Source organism: Heteronotia binoei, chromosome 6 (assembly GCF_032191835.1).
Source record: "Heteronotia binoei isolate CCM8104 ecotype False Entrance Well chromosome 6, APGP_CSIRO_Hbin_v1, whole genome shotgun sequence".
Taxonomy (NCBI): Eukaryota; Metazoa; Chordata; class Lepidosauria; order Squamata; family Gekkonidae; genus Heteronotia; species Heteronotia binoei.
The window spans coordinates 30758003-30778302 of record NC_083228.1 but is presented as its reverse complement, the minus strand read 5'-3'; the positions used below and the strand labels follow the sequence as shown (position 1 = coordinate 30778302).

Sequence of the window (20300 nt, the reverse complement as noted above, 5' to 3'; positions counted from 1 at the left end):
GTCTCCCTTAATGAGAAGAATAGCTGTAAGGCTCATGAATTCTGTGGTTATTCATATAATTGCATGTAGGTAAACTTCTCAGCCATTGTTTTAAAATGGGAACTCTTTGATCTTTCATTATGCATGAAAAAGATTCTGCAGTTGCTCCTGCTATTTAACATTTATTTAGTGTCTGCATTGTGCAGTGCATTATCTTGACATGAGGAAGTTGCTGCCTGGAAGGTTTGTGATCTGCATTAATAACAGAGGGAGTTTAATTTTCCTCTGTTGTGGTGGACTTCTGTACTCACCCTATAAAAGAGCTATCTTTCCTCTGATTGTGTTGGCTTTGATGGAGCTGTTGATATAGTCCATGTCACCCACTACAGAAAGAACTGGAACGTATTCATTGTGAACACTACAGTGGGATATGTAATGTTATTCTGGTGTAGCATGTCAAGAAGCTACACAAATGCCAGTTTCGTCACCTCAGCCTCCATGAGCCAGCGCCGCATTGGGGTCCAGAAACTGCCCTTTTCTGCTGTTGTGGTTCTCTCACAGTGCAATCCTGTGCAGAACAACTGTAATTTGAGCCCAATGATTTCAGTGGGTTTAGACTGGAACACCTCTGCATAGCATTGCACTGTCAGCGAAACTGTTGTAGTTGGGAGCAGCAGTCTGAACAGCTCCTGACTAGGAATGACAAGCCCTTGAGGCTTTATTTGCTGGTTGGGTGCTGTTGTAATGGCTTACATAGCCTGAACAGCCCTCAGCCATTCAGTAGCATTGTGGGGACCTCAGCTCCAGCAACTTGCTCTTCCTGTCCACAGCAGTAGAAAAGGGCAAGAGTCCAGTAGCACCTTAAAGACTAACAAAATTTGTGACAGGGCAGGAGCTTTTGACTCATGAAAGCTCTTAACCTGCCACAAATCTTTGTTAGCCTTTAAGGCGCTACTGGACTCTTGCTCTTTTCTACTGCTACAGACAGAACACCATGGTTGCCCATCTTGATCTATCCACAGTGGAATGACTAGAATGAGTATAACAACTAAGGTAGTTTGTTACTGGAACCCATGTGTGTCTAAGGTTTGAGAGAGCTTAGTGTGGCTGGACTGGAGACATCTGTGTTGTGTTGTGTGAGTTGTCCTGCTCTAAATAGCCGAGAGCATAATAGAAGAATCAAACAGATTGGATCTCTGTTGTAGTGGAGAGGAGAATGAATATTTCTGGTAAAGTCACGAGAGAACATATGAACATATGAAGCTGCCTTATACTGAATCAGACCCTTGGTCCATCAAAGTCAGTATTGTCTTCTCAGACTGGCAGCGGTTCTCCAGGGTCTCAAGCTGAGGTTTTCCACACCTATTTGCCTGGACCCTTTTTTGGAGATGCCAGGGATTGAACCTGGGACCTTCTGCTTCCCAAGCAGATGCTCTACCACTGAGCCACTGTCCCTCTTAGAGAGGGACTATTATATAACTTAAGTTGTGGGAGCAGTCGCAAAACTGAACAATGAGCAATCAGTCTGTCTTCTAGGGTGGGATCTGAATGGTATGCTGTTGGGAATTCTGCTGTTTTTCATAATATAAATGGGACAGGAACTGTGTTGGTGATTAGTTTAGCCATGTGCATTTGAGATCATGAGCTATGTAATGGCCTCGTACTATTAAATATGAACAAAATTTGGTGTTCTTTTTCCTTTTCTAAAGTGCAATTGCTGGAGGCAAACCGCTAGCTGTGGAAGTAGCAGGTATAGAGTACATGAATGATGATCCAGCTATGATGGACGTTCTCTATGCAAAAGTCACCATGAAGGATGGATCCAACCGGTATGTTTCTTCCATTTTTTCTATGTTCATTTTCCCTCCATTGAGGTATGAAATGATATTTGAATTGGCAACAGCAATGCAATGAGAAACCTCTCAATTTGATTGTTTTTGCCAAAGAACATGTTTCCAGATGTCCAGGAGGTATTTCTGTTTCTTTGTCGATCGAGAAAGGTCTGTAATGAGTTTGCCCTTGAGCTGATAATGTGGTATTAATAAAAGAGGATAATTGCAGAGTATCCATTTGGTGTGTTTCTGCTTAATCTTAGTGATTCCAAAACCCAGAAGGTTTTTCCTCTCACCTTGCCATCAATTTAAGAACCTGGGTGAAAAAAATTAAACTTGCTAGCCAGTGTCCATTCATCTGCTTGCTTTAGTTACACAGCTAACACAATTTTGTAGTGCCCTTTGCTTTGATTACCTTACGTCCAGTTCAATGTACATTTACTGTGTATTATACTCTATAACTGCTGTGCTTGTGAAACCTGAAAAGGTATAAGGGAAGAAGCACTGTAAGGACGATGCAGCCAGAGGACCATCCCTTAGCCAGTTAAAAGAATAGGCCATGGGATCATTGGGGAAGGGTCGTGGCTCAGTGGCAGAGCATCTCCTTGGCATGCAGAAGGTTCCAGATTCAATCTCCAGCATCTTCAGGTAAAGGGTTCAGGTGGTAGGTGATGTGACCCTGGAGACCCACTGTGCTTGAGACCCTGGAGACCCACTGCCAGTCTGGGTAGGTGATACTGACCTTGATGCATCTAGGGTCTGATTCATTATAAGGCAGCTTCATGTCTCCAGATTCATTTCTGGGAAAGCACATTTTTAACCTTGGAAGAAGAAATATTGGAAATGGATGACAGTAGACAGGGAAAGCTGTGCAGGCAGAGAGGGACTGGGTGAATTTTCCAGTGATAAGCAGGTGAAGATAGTGCTGTCAGTGCTCTCTGATTACCTCATTGTGCAGTATCTTTCCCTTCCCCTGTTATCCAGTCCAGCTAACGCTAGTCTCCATGTCTTTACCTCATCTCTTTATTCCCTTTTGCCTCTGCCATCCCTCCTCCCTATTTTGTGTACGCAGATCTGGACCTTGGAAGTAGAAGAAGTCATGCAAAATTAATATATGCAAATCTGTCCTCTGCTTGCATTGTATATAATTTAGCTTTTCTTAGTGCAGCTGTGATTATTAGAGGCTTACATCATGCTGCTTGCTGGTTTTCCTCCTCTGCCTTGTTGGAAACTTGTTATAGTCCCTTCATGTCTCTTGGCACTCTTGCTTCATGATATGCCTCCTGACCGCTCCTGCTTGGTCAGAAGCTGCCTTGGAAATCCAGGAGATGTTTCATAAGTGGATGTCTCCTGCTTTTGGCCGTAGCTTTAGGCCTGGAGGGAAAAAATTAGGAAAAATTAATTGCTCACCTCTCCCAAGCTGTTTAATCCCCCTCCCCAAATTGAAATCTCAGAGTCTGTGACCAGAATGAAGTCAACAGGTGTTCAGTCAAAGTATTTAATTCAGGTTATTTGTACTAATTGTAACACTTGATGTTCTTGTCAGAAGAACTCCTCAGCAATTGCATGGGAAGCCTTGGGAGGGTACAGAAGACCCTGGGACCCGGAGCAGTAAGGAGGAGCTCTTTGGCATGCTGAAATTCCATCTCCGGGCAGCTGAGCCTCACTGAGGCCTCTTTCTAATAGCTGGACTTTTGGCAAGCCCCATCCACATGTTTTGGGGCTTGCAGTATTAAAACACCTAATATAATGTACGGGGAGGGGCAGACTTTTAGTTAATCAGCAAATTGGCTGGGGGTAGGGGAAGAGATGAACTCTTCCCCCGCCCCCCCCCCCCCTTTCTTGTTGTTGCTGGCTGTTTGTTTTTGACTAAAAAAAAATTGCCAGCACCTTCCTGATGCCTTTATCCATGCTAGGGAAAATATGGGTATGCAGCTTGGGGGTAATGACTTTTGGTAGGAAAAGAAAGGAAGAATTTAATAGTTCTCCTCTTGCCAGTGTTCTTCCTTAAAACACACCCCAGAGGTTGCATTCTGTTACAAACAAAGAAAAGAGTGCTGGGGAAAATAAACATGAAACAACATTATTATTGCATCCTGAGGAGGTCCAAAGGATTCGGGAATGCCCACTAGATCCCATTCTGCGATTATGCTCATGTCTCAACTATAGTTCTGTCTAGTTGACATTATGGCCACAAGCAAACAGCATAGAGATTGTAACTCATTCATTCTAGAATACCTATATCATAAATATGTGTAATAATAATTTTTTTATTTTTATTTCTACATGAATATGACATGTCAGATTTCAGTACCTCCCTGAAGCCTTTCTTCATGAGCAGTCTATGATATATTGCAAAAAGTGCCTTCCTCTTTTATCATCATAAAATCATTTTTTAAAAAAGTGCCCAGTTATCATTTTTTTTAAAAAGTGCCCAGTTAACTGATTATGGCAATGTGAGGGCAGATGTCCTTCCCAGTTTTTGTGTGCTCAAAACTAGCTGATTTTGTGAAGCAGAAGAATCAGGTTTCCCTCTATTGCTTTGGTGAAGTAGGCGATCCTCTCTGCTTTTGATTTAGACTGGCCGGGGAGGGGGGAGAAGGGGAGACAGAAAGAGAGAGAGAGAAGGTCGTGCTCCGGTGACTCCTGCGTAGCAAAGACTCTCGTTGCAATTCATTTTAATTTGTCTCATTTCTTTGATTAATTTTATAACATCATAAAACACCATTTCACTTGAGCTATTCTGTTAATTTGTTTTAGTATCATCTGTAATGATACTTCTTTCATTTGTCATCACTAATTTTAAAAACCACTGATGTATCACCAGAAATGATAGGGGGGGAAAAAAAGATTCAATCAGTAAGATGAGAAATTGGCCAGTAACCGCCTCAAAGGGACAGCTCAGAGCTATATAGCATGAGCTCATCAGGGATTGTCAAACAATGGTGATTGGAGGGGGAGGCAGAATTACTATTCCCTCTCAGTCCTCCGAGCAGGCCTTAAAGGCCAAGGTGGCAGCCTCTAGCCAGGAAGGAATGAACTATCTAGCTATTTATGCTCCTAATGGGCTTAGCAACAAAATGGTATAAGACTTCACATTTGGGTAATTACCTCTCATTTTAATAGGTAAGGATTGTGGACTTAATGAGTAGTCTCTGTCTGTGGGACCATGAGCCTTACTCAGTGCTTTGAAGGAAGAAATGGTACTGAAGAACTGCAGGGCTTTAAAAATGTGGTCATCCCCTGGCACACACTTTTAGCTTACAAGTTAGCACTAATGGAGTCATCACACTTCCATGCATTGGACCGGGGCGGGGGGGTGGAATCCAGCAATACCAAGTCTCACATACTTGATAAACTACCTATTTCTCTAATATGACTTCTGAAATAATTTACAGACATAGTGAAAACTGGTGTCATGCGGATGTTTTTAAGAAGATGCCAAATCTTTATTTATTTTACCCATCTTTGGAAGTATCAACACCCAAAACCTCATATGTGTGAAAATATGCGTCAGTGGCAACTCTGGGATCTAACACATTAATACTTCTTGTGAACAAAAAGTTGATCTTGATTCCATTATAGAAATAACTCTCTTGATCTAGTTGTAACTCATGATCACTGATGGCTTTCGGTTGGAAGTCAGAGCTGACCAAAGGCAGAAGTTATCTGATCAGATGCCTGTTTATGGGCAGAGTCTCTGAACTGGGCTGAGACTTCTTTCGATCCTTTATGTTGTCCTATTCCTCTGATGGAGATCCAGTATATCAAGGGAGAGATGAAGCAGCAAAGAGAGATGCTGTACTGTTGTGATGTATTTTCATTTTTTTCTCAATTGCTGTCAACCCATGCTCTGAATGAAGGTGAGAGAGAAGAATGAAGCCATGAGCACTAGCATGAGATAACTTTACCTTCTTTTGTTTCTCATTGTGGAAAGGATCCTAGGTAAAACAAACAGCTAAGGTGTATAACAGGGTGGCCAAACTCACTTAACGTAAGAGCCACATAGAATAAACGTCAGATCTCTGAGAGCTGCAAGACATAAACATCAGATGTTTGAGAGCTGCAAGGAAGGAAGGAAAGCAAATAGATTGGGGGTGGAGAGGTGGAAAGAAAGCAACTTTAAATGCATTCTCCAAGCTGCCAGCTCGCTTGGCTTGGAGACGTGATCTAAAGAGACAAATGCCTTCTCCAAGCCTGATGATGGGGTGCTGGGGGCTTCAAGAGCCTCACAATATACATGAAAGAGTTACATGTCGCTCCCAAGCCACAGTTTGCCCACCCCTGGTATATAGCATATAGTATATAGCATTCATAGTTTTGTAGGATCCAACCCATTATTTTGAAGGTTATGAACATCCCAAATATAAATTACCTTGATTGCCTTTATTTTCTTTGTACAGGCTACAGCTAATATCAGACAGATTGATGGATCGGTTTGTGACCTCAGGGCTAATGCTGAAAGAGTGGAATAGAGTGAAACTCCATGCTACTGTTATGAACACACTATTCCGGAAAGATCCCAGCGGTGAGCATTTGTAAAGGTCCCATTGAGAGAATATAGCAATTGTTTTGATTCCTGAGCATTCTGTATGATTCATGGGTTTGCTATTTCTCATTGTTTGGGCAGAAGATAATGGTTTCAAGACCCTCTCAAGGACTTGAAATTCTACATTAGGCATATGTGTATAATTAGAAGAAGACATTTAGTTGAAGTATTAAACTCACTATTTTATGTCCTGCAGATCCTTCTTCTCATATTTGAGGGAAGTTAGAATCTTGTCTTACCTTTTAAATAAAAGTTCCATTGTCTTCATCATTTCCTATATTTTACAATAGATTTTGTTTGTCATGACTGGTTGTAAATTATTGTTGAGTATATAACGTGCTTTTCTGTCAAAGTCTATTCTATACTGTAAGCAGGCTGCAGCTAGTTTTCTTACAAGAATGACTAAATTAGTAAGCAAAAGAACAACTGATTAGCTGTATAGGTAAGTCCTAAGAATATCTTCACTCAGTATCAGCATTAAATCAGCTTAAATCATGTGTGTGGCTAAAATAAGGACATTTCCTAAAGCCATCATGTGCATATTTTAATGACCCAAGGAAGGGCATTCAAGATTAGGCCAATTTCAGTATTCTGCTTTGATTTGTGCTGTTGAAAGAAACTGAATACAAGGCTGTTTAATGGCTGTAGCAGAAAAATCCATATTCTATATCAAGGAATCTGTAAAATATAAAATCTTGGGGTGAAAGTTTAAACTAAGGCACACTCTTTTCACTTGCAGATCCTCTAGTGTGATATGCATTCTCATGTACCAAAATGCTTCTCTAATATTTATATTGCTTAACTGGACAATCTTTGCATAACAGAATGAGGGGAGAAGCTGCTGAGTTGGAATTCATTTACAGATTTAGGGATTTAAGGTAGTGAGCTTTCTACAAAATGTAACTGACTAATTCTTTTAGGTTTATGTACATTAATTTATGTACACTAGTCAGATTTATCCTACTTTGCTAATTCAGCAGCAGTTGGAAGTAATCTGCACCCACTCTGGGTGGATTGTTTGCTCTTTTGGCTGTGTCCTGGGAAACTTGACCTTTTGGTCTCTCTGTCAAGAGTCACTCCATCTTGTTCCTCTTGTCATGTGTATTCAATTGTACAATGCTATGCTGTGCTTCAATGCTATGCTGCGCTTGCTGCGCCTTTGATATAACTGTAACTTGTTGCTTATCTGGAGGGAGGATGGCATGTCTGGGAATTGGCTAGTTGCTAGGTAACCAAAGCCAAAGAGCTGGAGGAGATGAGAACCATGAACTGATAGTGGGCACCTGTGCTGATGAGAGCTTAGCAAAAACCCCACGCAAAACCCCCGCTTTTGCTTGGCGTGCTTTGGCTTGAATTATAACAGTCAGGGCAAAGGTTTATAAATTGGGGGAACTGACAGAGAGGTCAGTTCCGACAACGCGTATGTATGCCCATGAAGCTGGAATAAAGATCTTGAACTTCAATTGTCTTTTCCTTGACCCTGGGTCTGACACTCTCTTCCCCTCCACTATGCTTGGTAGCTTCAAGTATGTATATTTCTGCCAACTGAATGTTGCATTTCATGCATCTGACGTAGTGGATTGTGGCTGACAAAAGTTTTCACAATGAATTGATTAGTCTTAAGGGACCAGATGACACAATTTATTGTAACGTATAATAGTAATTTGTGATTTTTAAAACAAATTTTAATTTGTACATATGAACATATGAAGCTGCCTTATACGGAATCAGACCCTCAGTCCATCAAAGTCAGCATTGTCTTCTCAGACTGGCAGCGGCTCTCCAGGGTCTCAAGCTAAGGGTTTTCACCCCTATTTGTCTGGACCCTTTTAGTTGGAGATGCTGGGGATTGAATCCGGGACCTTCGGCTTACCAAGCAGATGCTCTACCATTGAGCCGCCGTCCCTCCCGTATTGTATTAAGAATTAAAACAGGAAAACATAGAAACCAGCTATTTGGTATCTCAGCTTTCTCATACCATAGTGCACATGGTTCCTTATTATCATGAAGGCTAGAAATGTGCTTGAAATAAACTCAAACTTGAAGAGTTCAAGTACTGAATTCTGTGTCACATAGCTGGAGCCTGGTCAGGAGACTGTGCAGATGTGCATAGCTGACATAATTCTCGCTAAGAATTAATTTATCTTCTTTGGTTGGTTCCCAGCTACTGACATTAAGCTCCAGCTCCTAGATACACTTTGGGTATAAGGATGCATTGCATGACTTCCTGATTTTCCTTGGTGGTTTTAGGAATGCCCTCTACAGTGTGATTGGATATTTGATGCTAGAGTCAGTAATTCAAGAGACAAGAGAATGCTTTACTGCTGAAATATGCCTTGACAGAGCATTGAATATGAGACTCTGGTTTCCCATGGATGATTCTGTTACACTGAACTGTCAGCCGTGCATAATCCTTGCAACAATACTGATGACTCTAGGAATTCTGGCAGTGTACTCCTGGAAATAATTTGCAGGTTTTCTTTTTTTACAGAAAAATTATATCCAGAGTTGTGTACCGTACAGAGATATTACCAGTAAGGAAATATGAACTGTAGCCTCATTTGTTTGTTTTGCAGCTGATGAACAAAGCAACACAACCACTGGCAAATTTTTCAAGGGGAGGGAGTCATTTGATGGCCGAAACATAATTAAAGTAAGTATGAAATGGACTGAGTTAGTTTAGGTTAGATAACTGTTCAAAGTAGCATTTTTAAAGTTGTGTATGGTATCCTGATGGAGCTCATCTACCTTATATACTGAAATAAATAAATTACACTGAAGTCCAATTGGGATCTCCAGCTTATGCAAAAAGTAGTCTGGAGCCATGGCTGAAGTGCAAGGAGCTACACCTTTAGTGAGAGAACGAAAATGTCCTTATTGGTGGAGCTTAAGGTGAATGAACCAACAGTATCATAGAAGACAGGAAGGTTCAGTTGCTGTGCTCCCAACCTATTGAGATGGAGCTTTTCCTGTGACATTTTTTCCCACAGTGGGAGGACATGGCATAGGAAACCGAATGAGCTGTTTGTACTTTGTTTACTTTTGGCATGTTAGTTCAAGCACAAGTTTTCTTAAACTTGCTGAGGTTTAGAACAAATATAGTACAATCACCTTGTCCTCGTTTTCATGCAATCAGATGTCCTAATCAGCAGGAGTACTTGTTGTCAAGATTATATTGACATATGATCGCAGGAAAAGGCACAATGATTTGGAGGGATCTGTGAAGTTCTAGAGAAAGTTGTGTTCTCCCACATTCTTTTGCTTCACCTTTACTCCAAAGCTTACTCTGCCCCATCTCCAGTTTGGCCAAATGACAAAGGAAAGGGGAGCTTAAATACTTAGATAGAATTAATATATCAATTGAATGTAGAAACAAACAAACACACATGTACATCCTGGAATAACTGGATCGCTGTATCTTACTGATCAGTGTATTTCTTTGTAAGCCTTCAGTCCCATTGATTTCAGTGGGGTTCCAAGACGGCATCCAGCAAATTCAGATAACTGGGAGTGAAGTTCATATTATGAGGGTTTGTCTTTGTAGTCACTTGCATTATCACTATTGTATGTATTTACATTCATATTGTAATTGTTTTCCTTCTGGGAGACTTGGATCTATAAATCTGTCTGGATTTAGGACTGTTTTTTTAATGCATCTGTCTTAGTTGTCCTGATGAATGAACTTTCCTTGGAAAGAAACCATGGGAGTGTGACCTTATTGATTTTGCTGGACCTGTCCTCACCACTCAGGACTATTGACCATGGTTGGACTGGCTGCCTAAGATGGATATTGCAGGCAGTGTGTCCCAGAAAGTCCATTCCTATTTGGACGATCAGTTCCAAAAAGTGGTGCAACAAGTGTCTGGAGGTAGTAATGGGTTAGATGAGACCAGGGGTCCCCAATATGGTGCTCATAGGGACTGTGACACCACGATACCTTTCCTGGTGACCACCAGATGTTTTTAGAAAGTGCCCAGGGCCAGGTGGGGCTTTGTCCAGCAGGGCTTTCAGTGGGCCATGGGAGACTTGATTGGTTGGGCAGATCTTTTTTTTAAAAAAAGTTTAAGCTGCAGCTCAAGGATCTTCACTGTGTGACTGAAGGTAAGCTGTGCCTTCTAAGGCACCTATTTTGTAAGCATGTGCAGCAAACTGTGTCAAAATTCCAAAGGTTCCCACAGGCTTGGAAAGATTGGGGACCCTTGGATAAGACGATACACTGAAGATCTGTCCAGATGGGCTGAGAGATTTTTTTTATTGTGCTCTGCCAGAAGAACAGGTTTGCAGCTTGGAGATTATAATTCCATGCATCATGGCCAGGTTTCTCCTGCGGTTGATGGCCAAATTATACAGCACATTTGACCATGAGTCATATCGGGTTCCCCCAACCCGACTTACTTTCCCCATAACCACATGGAAGCTGTAGGGAGCTTATCTATTACAAATAGTTTCCCCTTGAGCCATTTCAGCTTGGGAAAACAGCTCAGGGGAGAGAGGCTCTTCTCCTTCGCTGCTGTAGTCCTGATTCAAATGGAACCCTGCAGTGCTTGGGTAATTAAGTTGTTTGCTGCTGTGGGAAAGCAAGATGGGTTGGGGGAACCACAGTCCTTCTCCTAGCCAAACAGAGCTACATCTTTAGTGCCCCTAGGCAATTTCAGCTGGTTTAGCCCTTGCTCTAGAGCAGGGGCAACCAAACTGCAGCTCGGGAGCCACATGTGGCTCTTTCACATATTTTATGTAACTCCCTATTACCCTGTTGATCGGCTTAGAGAAGGCATTTCTCTCTGTAAATCATTTCTCCAAGCCAAGCCAGCCGGTGGCTTGGAGAATGCATTTAAAGTTAAGGTTGCTTTCTTTCCACCTCTCCTTCCTCTTCCCCATCTATTTGCTTCCCTCCCTTCATGTCTTGTGGCTCTCAAGCATCTGATGTTCATGTCTTGCAGCTCTCAAACATCTGACATTTATTCTGTGTGGCTCTTACATTAAACAAGTTTGGCCATCCCTGCTTTAGAGGCATAAGTTGGCCATAGCTATCCATGCTGTGGTCACATCCCAATTATGGGGCTGTGTTTGAAAGGGTTCTGGTCCTTCTGGAAGCTTCAGTTGGCACAAAGCTGGTGCCTAGAATGCTTAAACTTGGGAATCTTGTAGAGCCATCCCAAGCAGAGTTCCTGTCCTGGTCTGGCTGACAGCACAGGCCGATTGTCCTTTGACCCCTATAAGATTGCAGTGGACTCCTCAAAGGGAAGCAGAGAGGAGAACCCTTGGATGCGGCGGTGAGGCTGCAGAGCCTGTGCCGGCCCCACAAGGGTGAAGCAGGTTTTTCAAGGTGAGGCAGGAGCTGGAAACATATCTCCAAACTAATGTGGTGCTAGAGGCTGATATGAAAGGACTGGCTCTTTCCTGGCTAGGCCTGAGCTGTTGAGTCAGCAAGGTGCCTCTTTGCCTGAACGTCTTATAGCAGATTGGAATCCCTGCCCTTCCTGGTAGCCTGGTTTATGGTTTCAGCTCCTTCCAAGTCTTAAAACAACCTTTCCTCCTCCTGAGAAAGACTGGAACGAGGTAGGCCCCAGCTCCCTCTTGTGTGTTCCTGTGCTAGATCCATGCCTCTGGCCTGGTCCTCCTATGTCTCTGTTCCTAGCGGTCTGTGGCTAGGTTCCTGTAGTGGCTTCAGGTCAACCAGAAGTACTGACAGGGTGCAGGTCTCCTCAGGAGATTCCTGGTTAGTTGAATCCTGGGGGACAGGGACCAGGCCTAGTTGCTGGGGAAGGACCTGAGATAGGGTTCCCAAATCCCCCGCTAGGCCTGGAGACCCCTGATTTGGAGCCTCCTCCCCCCGCTGGCCATAAAAGGGGAAGCGGGGGGAGAGGAGGGGGGAGAACGGCAGCCCTTCCCACCCAGCCCCAATCACAGCAGCCAGAGCTCTTCCGTTTTCTCAGGCTGCTTCCCACCCCCAGTCAGCTGGCCGGTGAAGGGAGGGGAGCCCACTGAAGCCCTGAGTTTTATGGGCCGCTCTTGCTGTGGGGCCTTCCCTGTGTTAGGGGCAGGTCACACACGCCGAGAGCCAACACAGGCTTTCCACTCTGCTCTGGGATCGAGTTTCATGTTACTCACTTTTATTTTAACTTTAGCTGAACTCCTGGAAAATTTCTCTCTTTAAAGCCTCCCCCTCTCCCTTGCGAACACCGAAAGGGGCATTCGCAAAAGCCCACCGCGGGAGAGACCCCTGAAATAAAAAAGGTGCTGAACAGCAGGCGAGTTTATTTCTCAGCCAAACGCGCCTCCTCCTCCTCGCAACAGGGCCGAGCCTCCCGGGGGGGGGGGGGTTGAGGGCGGCGGCAGGCTCTTGCGGCTGCTGGGCAGGTTTGGAGACTCGGGGTTTAAATGTCCATTTGCTTGGGGGGAGGCGGAGGGGGGGGTTGAGGGAAGCCGGCACTCAGCAAGGATTAAAATACTCTGGGGGGTGAGGGCTGTGGGCTCTGGCCCCCTCCCAGTAGTTCAACAGCTATGTGCTTTCTGGAAGGGGTGTTGGTTGTGTTTGTGTGTGTGTGGGCCAGCCTTTCCTTGATTCTGGTCGGGGCTGCCAGCTTGCTCTTCGGGCTTTTCTTTTTTTCTTTTTAAATTGACTTTGCCTCCCATTCAGGACTGGGGGGGAATGCTCTTAGGCTGCTGCAGTCGCCCAGCTTACTTGGGGGAAAGTGGAGCCGTCTGCATTCAAGCTTTCTCTGGCTCTTTAAAAAATTTTTTAACTGGCTTTGCCTCCTGGGGCGGATCAATGATCGGCGGCGGGGAAGGGCCGGGGGCACGCTAAATGCCCTGGCTTCACCTGTTTGGGGGTGGGGGAGGAAGGATGCTCTCAGGCTGCTGCCTTGCCCTCTTAATCCACGCTCTCAGGGTGGAGGAGGGGGGACAAATGTCCTGGCTTTCGCCTCTCTGGGGAAGGCAATGGCAAACCACCCCGTAAAGAGAAAAACCTTGTTAAAGCAACGTGACTCTAGAGTCGGAAATGACTGGTGCTTGCACAGGGGACCTTTCCTTTCCTTTCGCCTCTCATTTGAGAAGGGAGGGGGGGAAGGATGATCTCAGTTTGCTGCCACTAGGCAGCTTGATTGGGTGAGAGTGGAGCCATCTGCATCCATGCTGGTGTGTGTGTTAAATGCCTGGGCTTTACCTTCCATTTGGAGCTGGGGGGATAAGGATGCTCTCAGGTCCCTTGCCACTGCTATGTTCCTTGCCTCAGCTGCCTTCCTGGGACAGCCTAGACCTGTGATTGTCATTCCAGCCCCCATGAAGAGAGGGAGTGTTTTGCTTTAGAAAGCAGGGGGGGGAGCAAAATGTCTACTGGGCACTCTATTATTCCCTATGGAGAACGATTCCCATAGGGAATAATGGGGAATTGATCTGCGGGTATTGGGGGCTCTGGGGGGGGGGCTATTTTTTGAGATAGAGGCACCAAATTTTTAGTATAGCATCTAGTGCCTCTCCCCAAAATACCCCCGAAGTTTCAAAACGATTGGACCAGAGGGTCCAGTTCTATGAGCCCCAAAAGATGGTACCCCTATCCTTCATTATTTTCTATGGAAGAAAGGCATTTAAAAAGGTGTGCTGTCCCTTTAAATGTGATGGCCAGAACTCCCTTGGAGTTCAATTATGCTCATCATACTCTTGTTCCTGGCTCCACCCCAATGTCTCCTGGCTCCGCCCCCAAAGTCTCCTGGCTCCGCCCCCAAAGTCCCCAGATTTTTCTTGAATTGGACTTGGCAACCCTAACCTGAGAAGTGTTTGCAGGGGCCTGTGCTGTTGGCATCTCAAAGCCTGCAGGAGACCCTTCTTCATCCAAGGTGTCTGTATTAGCAGAGCCTGGGTGAGCCTTGACAATTGCATCATTCTTAACCCATTGACTTCTCTGGGAAAAGTGTAACTCTGCTTAAGATTCCCCTCACCCCAAACGTTTTTAAACATAAGAGAAGCCATGTTGGATCAGGCCAATGGCCCATCCAGTCCAACACTCTGTGTCACACAGTGGCCAAAAAATTTATTTATATTTATATATATATATATATATATATATATATATATATATATATATATATATATATATATATATATATACACACACACACACACACACACACACACACATACACACACACACACATATATATATATATATACACACACATATATATATACACACTGTGGCTAATAGCCACTGATGGACCTCTGCTCCATATTTTTATCTAACCCCCTCTTGAAGCTGGCTATGCTTGTAGCCGCCACCACCTCCTGTGGCAGTGAATTCCACATGTTAATCATCCTTTGGATGAAGATTTTGTTTTAATTTTGTTGCAATACAAAAACAAAAGTTCAGCACGGATAAATAATGAACAACTTGGTATACACAACATCATGCAGTACATAGTAAGCAGTCTGAAAGAATTAAAAGGTACAGGATAATGTTACCACCTGCCCCTCAGTCAAGAAAACAAATAAAGAGAATGGAGTAATGGAGGGAATGTAGTCTGGTGAGGGAGGAGTATATTGATTAGATGACCTGACTGAACTTCTAATGACAGGGACCATTTATCCATTTGACTGTGGGATAAAACCAGGTTGCCATGCTGGGTAACCCAAGCAGATGTCTTGTGTAAAGTAAAGTAATCCCAAATTTTTAAATGTCATTGATGTATTATTGGAGCACTCTGATTCTTCCAAAGGGTAGCAGTAACATGTTTTGCAGTGGTGAGTAATACAGAAATCAGATATTTCTCTATGGATGGAATCTGAGTTTTCAGCCATAAATTTAAAAGAATGAAAGTGGGGTCTTTGGGGAATTTATGTCTAGTAATCTAATTTCTAATAAAACGTTGTTCCAAAATTTTGCGCTTAGAGGGCAGAACCACCAATTATGGGGGGGAGGGGGAAGAGCCCTGTTCGCCATAGTGTTTCCAGCATAAAGGAGATTGTGATTCTATAAGAAAGTTTAGTTGGCGTAAAGTACCACCAAAAAATTTTAACCAATTGCAGTTGTATATGAAGAGATCTTGATTTGAAAACAGATGAGCCCCAACTCTGCTTACAATTGCACTGCTAAAGTTCACCGGTCTTAAAAGATCTACAGTCCCCCATACTCTGGAAACTCTGACTCTTTTGTTCCGTGATAAGGATCCCAAGATTGCTCTAGCAAACTTGAAATTTGTCTCAGTCCTTTTAGCCCCTGCATGTCCCCCCCCCCCCCCCAAAAAAAAGTGTTTTCTGCTGCTCAAGATTCATGAATCAATGAGCTTCTAAAGGTACAAAAGGAAAGGAAAAGATCTACAGCACTAGGAGGCAACACCGAGAGAAGACCTGAGCCTCTATGCACTGTTGTTGGACCTCCAGAGGAACTGGTTGGCCTCTGTGTGAGACAGGATGCTGGACCCCTGGTCTGACCCAGTAGGGCTTATGATGTGTTGCAAGCCCTGTTCAAAGTGCTATTACTTATAAAGTCCTAAAGTGGTTTGGGATCAGAGTACTCAGAAGATCGGCTCCGCTCTTAAACTTTTTGTCAATTAAGATCTGCTTCAGAGACTCTGCACTGCAGGCCCCACCTTCCTTCAGTAATAAGATGAGGGAGCACAAGCAACAGAGCCTTTCCTACTGTGACAACTTGTTTATGGAATTCCCCCTCCACACACCAAGCCTGCTGAGTTTTAGGTGCCAGGTGAAAACATTCCACACACCCCAGGCTTTTAATTGATTTGTAGGGGGTGGGTGGGTTCCTTTTTTGTTTTCTTTTGGCCCATGGTGTTCTTGTTGGTGTCTGGCATATTTCTTTTTAGTTGATTTTATAATATTAATATATGATTGTATATGTTTTTAAGCAGTGTCAGGAAGCTCCCATGGGTGTTATGCTGATAAGTATAGGGTATCACTGAATGGTAAATAAGATTCCATGCAGAATCTCTGTTAAAAGGATTTTTGGCAGTGGTGCAGTTTTATCTGCCTCCCCAGACACCTGCAGCCCAAAATGTGCCCCCAGGGATATACCCTCCCCTCCCCAAAAGAATAGCATGGGAGGGGAGCTGGAGATTCATCCTAGGAGGGACGAATGAGCAAAAATCACCCCCTTTCCCATCAGTGAAATTTTTCCTCTGGATCCTACTCAATAAATATTTTTCTTTAGACCAGAAGTCAATAGTTGCTTGGTGCCAGTGTTTATTGCAATAAAACCAGCAGTGACCTCAATTCATTAGAGAAGGTGCATTAAAAAGTCTGAGAAAATAAAGCAGGTTTGACTAAAGCAATATCTAAGTTTAGGGCACTAGACATTCTTTGGGACAGGCCCCGGGGGATGTTGACTGAAATGCATAAAAAATCAGGGCTAGAAGAGCAACCACTGAATTGTACAAGACTAGAATACTAAATCTGTGAGAGTGTCGTGCTTGGGAAGGCATCAACTCCTCTCAGCTAACAGCTTTTCCGTTCTGTTCAAGTTCAGGGAACTCCATCTATAGCAGGATAGAGAAGCTGTCATTTTCTGAGTAAATGCATCATTATTTGTTTTCTTTTTATGGAGGTACGTCATTTAATGAGAATGTGGTTTTGACAAACAGAGGCTAAAGCGGAGAAGGGTAGGCAAAACACACTAAAGCATTAGCAAAAAGGCAGAGAAGGACCTGTTGGAGAGTTAAGGAGACAGGCACATAATCCAAGGTAATTGTACAGCAATGTGTGCCATCTGGTTAAAAGCCCTGTATAATTTTGTATATGGTGGTTCAAAAACGACTGTACAAATATGGCATCTCATTGCTTTTAATATTTGTGTAGAGCTAAAACGCCCTGTGTGCTTCACAGAAAAGTAAAACAAATGACAAGTCCTTGCCCAAAGGCTTCATCTCTAAATATACATGAGATGCGAAAGGCAAAGGGAGAGATGACTGAAAAGGAAATCTGAATATCCAGTGTAAATTAAGGGCAGCGCATTTTCAAAAATTATATGATCACAATAGCAAGGTGATGGAAGTTGCTTTCTTCAAAGCACACACACACACACAAAATGACATCAGGCAAACGGTTGAAGGCAGAAAAGTAAACGAGGAGAAAAGTGAGCAAGAAAATAGCTTAGTACTTTTTTGAAAGAGGAAAGACAGGTAATTCTGAGGCAAGAGAATTCCAGTTTCGAGAGACACAAGTGAGAACAGGTGAAGAGGAAGACTAAAAAAAGCAAGGGCTCAAAAAAAAAAAGAGTGAAACAAACACAGTCTGATCTGGGCTGCCGATGACAGATTAAAGATTCCAAATAAGGAGGGGGTACACCATGAAGAGGCACTGAAAGTGCAAAGATGTTTAGATGGAATGTGACTCACTGGCAGTCAGTGGAAGGAATGATGGAGGAAAGACATATGATCAATGGAGAATGGTATTTGAAAGAGAAGTTAGAGTTTCAAGGTGGGAAGTTAGTGAACAAAGAAGCACAGTTTTCAAGGTACGGTATAAAAAGCACAGAAGCATAAACAGAAAGAAAATACCACATTTAAGTGATGTTAAACTATGGGGGAGAAGTTACTTAACGGCAGAAGGTATGAGAAGAATTTAAAAGATGCACCGAGACTACAAATCATGAAAGAAGGGCAGACAACCACTGTGCCTTCCTTGAGTGACAGTAACGAATAGAACAGGTTTAAGAATGAGAACTAATTAAGTCTATCAGTGTTTACTTTAAAGTGTCAATAAGTCATCCAAGCAGAAATAGCAGAAAAGCAACTAGTGATATTGGAGAGAACAAATGGAGAAAGTGAAGGAGCAGAAGTTAAACTTGACTGTCATCTGCTCGAAGATGATAGTTTAAGACAACGAGAGAGGGGAATGGCGCAGTAAAGAACTAGTGTGGTGCAGTGGTTAGGAGTGCTGGACTAGTATTTGGAAGGCCTGGGTTTGAATCCCCACTTGTGCCATGGAAGCTTGCTGGGTGACCTTGGGTCAGTCACACACTCTCGGCCTAACCTACCTCACAGGGTCATTGTGAGACTAAAATGGAGGAGAGGAGAACAATGTAAGCTGCTTTGGGTCCTCACTGGGGAGAAACGTGTGGTACAAATAAATACAGCAGCAGCAACAACAAGAAAGAGATGGAGATTAAGAATAGACCACTGGAAATTACTGACTGAAAGAAGAAGAGACAGCATAACAGTGAATATACAACTGAAAGGAATGGCCAGGCTAAGGATGGGATTTACTCTAGTCCAGCCCCAAAGAACTCAAGAAGATTACCACCTTTCCTGTGTCCCATTGTGATGCATCCTCTCTGTGAGTCAGGTTTGAACGGCAGTGTTATGTAGAAAAACCTTCTCACAGGCTGTGCTATGACTGTGGGACTGTCTTTTGTGTTGAATTCTTTGAAGTCCAGAGCTAGAAATCTTCTGAGCGATTTGTAAGACTTTTTGGCATGGGGTTGACTTGGGTAGCGAGGATTTAAACTGGCTGCAATAGGTTCTTTAATGAGGTTTTTAATTTGTTTTACATTTGTTTGTGCATGATAGTGAGTCACAACAATAAGGAACAAGCACAGCAATTCATAGTAGTTTCCATCAGCATTTATTAGGCCTACTTTAAGCCAAGTATTGGTCCTGTACTCCATGAGCGTGTGTCTTGCCCTTAAGAATTAAATAGGAAGCATAACATCATGCTATGTATGCAAATGGTTTTACTGGTGTCTAGTTCTGTTTTCCATTTTGTTAAGGAATAAGAGGTCCTCCCTCTGCTGTCTATACTCCGTCCTGCTTGTCACCTTGTGCCTTGGTGCTCAGATGCATGGCCTGCCTAAGCAGAGAAATGCATTACTCTTTACTACCCAGCCCTATTACTTGTCCTGCCACTGTGTGAAACATGAAGCGGAGCAGTTATTAATTTTTTTTAGAGTCTTTTAATTGATTTTTTTACTGTTGCAGCCAAAAGGACCACAGGATGTTTGGTGCATGAGAGAACGCTAATGATTGCCTCTGAGCAAGCCTTCCTGAAAGAAACGTCTTTCTTCTGCACCCCCACATTCCTTTCCTGGTCACTTGGTATTTCTCTCCTCTTTGCCAACTGCCCAGAGCAGCACTCACTGGCACTAATTAATTATGATTCATAGCTCACCGTAGAGCCCTGCCAAGCCTGGCCATTGATCAGCGGTGCATTCCTGCCCCCCTTGCAGGGGTGGGCTCTCTTGCCCCTCCCATTTCACGTATTTGTTACATTCTTTTGCTGAGAATGTTCCTCTTCTTTGCCAAGCAGCATCATTAGCTTTGGAGAAGGAAGCCAAATAGTAGGTTGGTAAATGAAAACAGCTGCAATTACTGTCAGTAGCACGCCAGCTGCATTTTGCCATCCGCATGCAGTATGCCATGTAAACTTGCCTGTCCCCTTACTTCTGAAATTGTCGCTTTTCATTTTTGGGCTTTTGCTTCAAATTGTTATTTGCAGAGACTAATTATTAGCTTGGAGTTGTCTGGATTTGACAAGGCCAGTTGGTTGGGTTTGCTCTCCAGGTCTGCCCCTTTTCAGACCTCTTTTGGTAATTGAGACCCAGGGCCTGCCCAGTAAGAACAGAGCAGAGGACAACCAGAAGAAATCAAGCTCATTCTAAAATTCCACAAGAAATGTTGTCATCCATGAGCCATAGAGAAGTGGTATTTAACATATATTATGTATGACTGTGCTGTCAAGTCACAGTCTACTTATGGCAACCCTAGTAAGGGGGTTTCAAGACAAGTGAGAAGCAGAGGTGGTTTGCTGTCACCTTCCTCTGCAGTCTTCTTCAGTGGTTCCGCATCCAAGTACTGACCATTCTTAACTTCTGAGATCTAACAATACCATTCCACATCCACTTAAAGTACTGTATATTAGCAAATGCCAAAAGTGGACAAAGGCAAATGCAAAGCTCTGGTGCAGATGACCTTTTAGCATTGAGGTAGACATTT

General features: G+C 43.3%; 1 protein-coding gene across 1 annotated transcript in view; it reads left to right on the top strand.

Annotated features, from left to right (window-relative positions):
• ASCC1 (activating signal cointegrator 1 complex subunit 1) overlaps window positions 1-20300 on the top strand; it is a 109784-nt gene that overhangs the window by 42604 nt on the left and 46880 nt on the right. The window contains exons 7-9 of the mRNA XM_060241199.1: window positions 1689-1808; window positions 6215-6339; window positions 8937-9013. Coding sequence (XP_060097182.1) covers window positions 1689-1808; window positions 6215-6339; window positions 8937-9013 — 322 coding nt within the window. The remainder of the gene's footprint in view (window positions 1-1688; window positions 1809-6214; window positions 6340-8936; window positions 9014-20300) is intronic.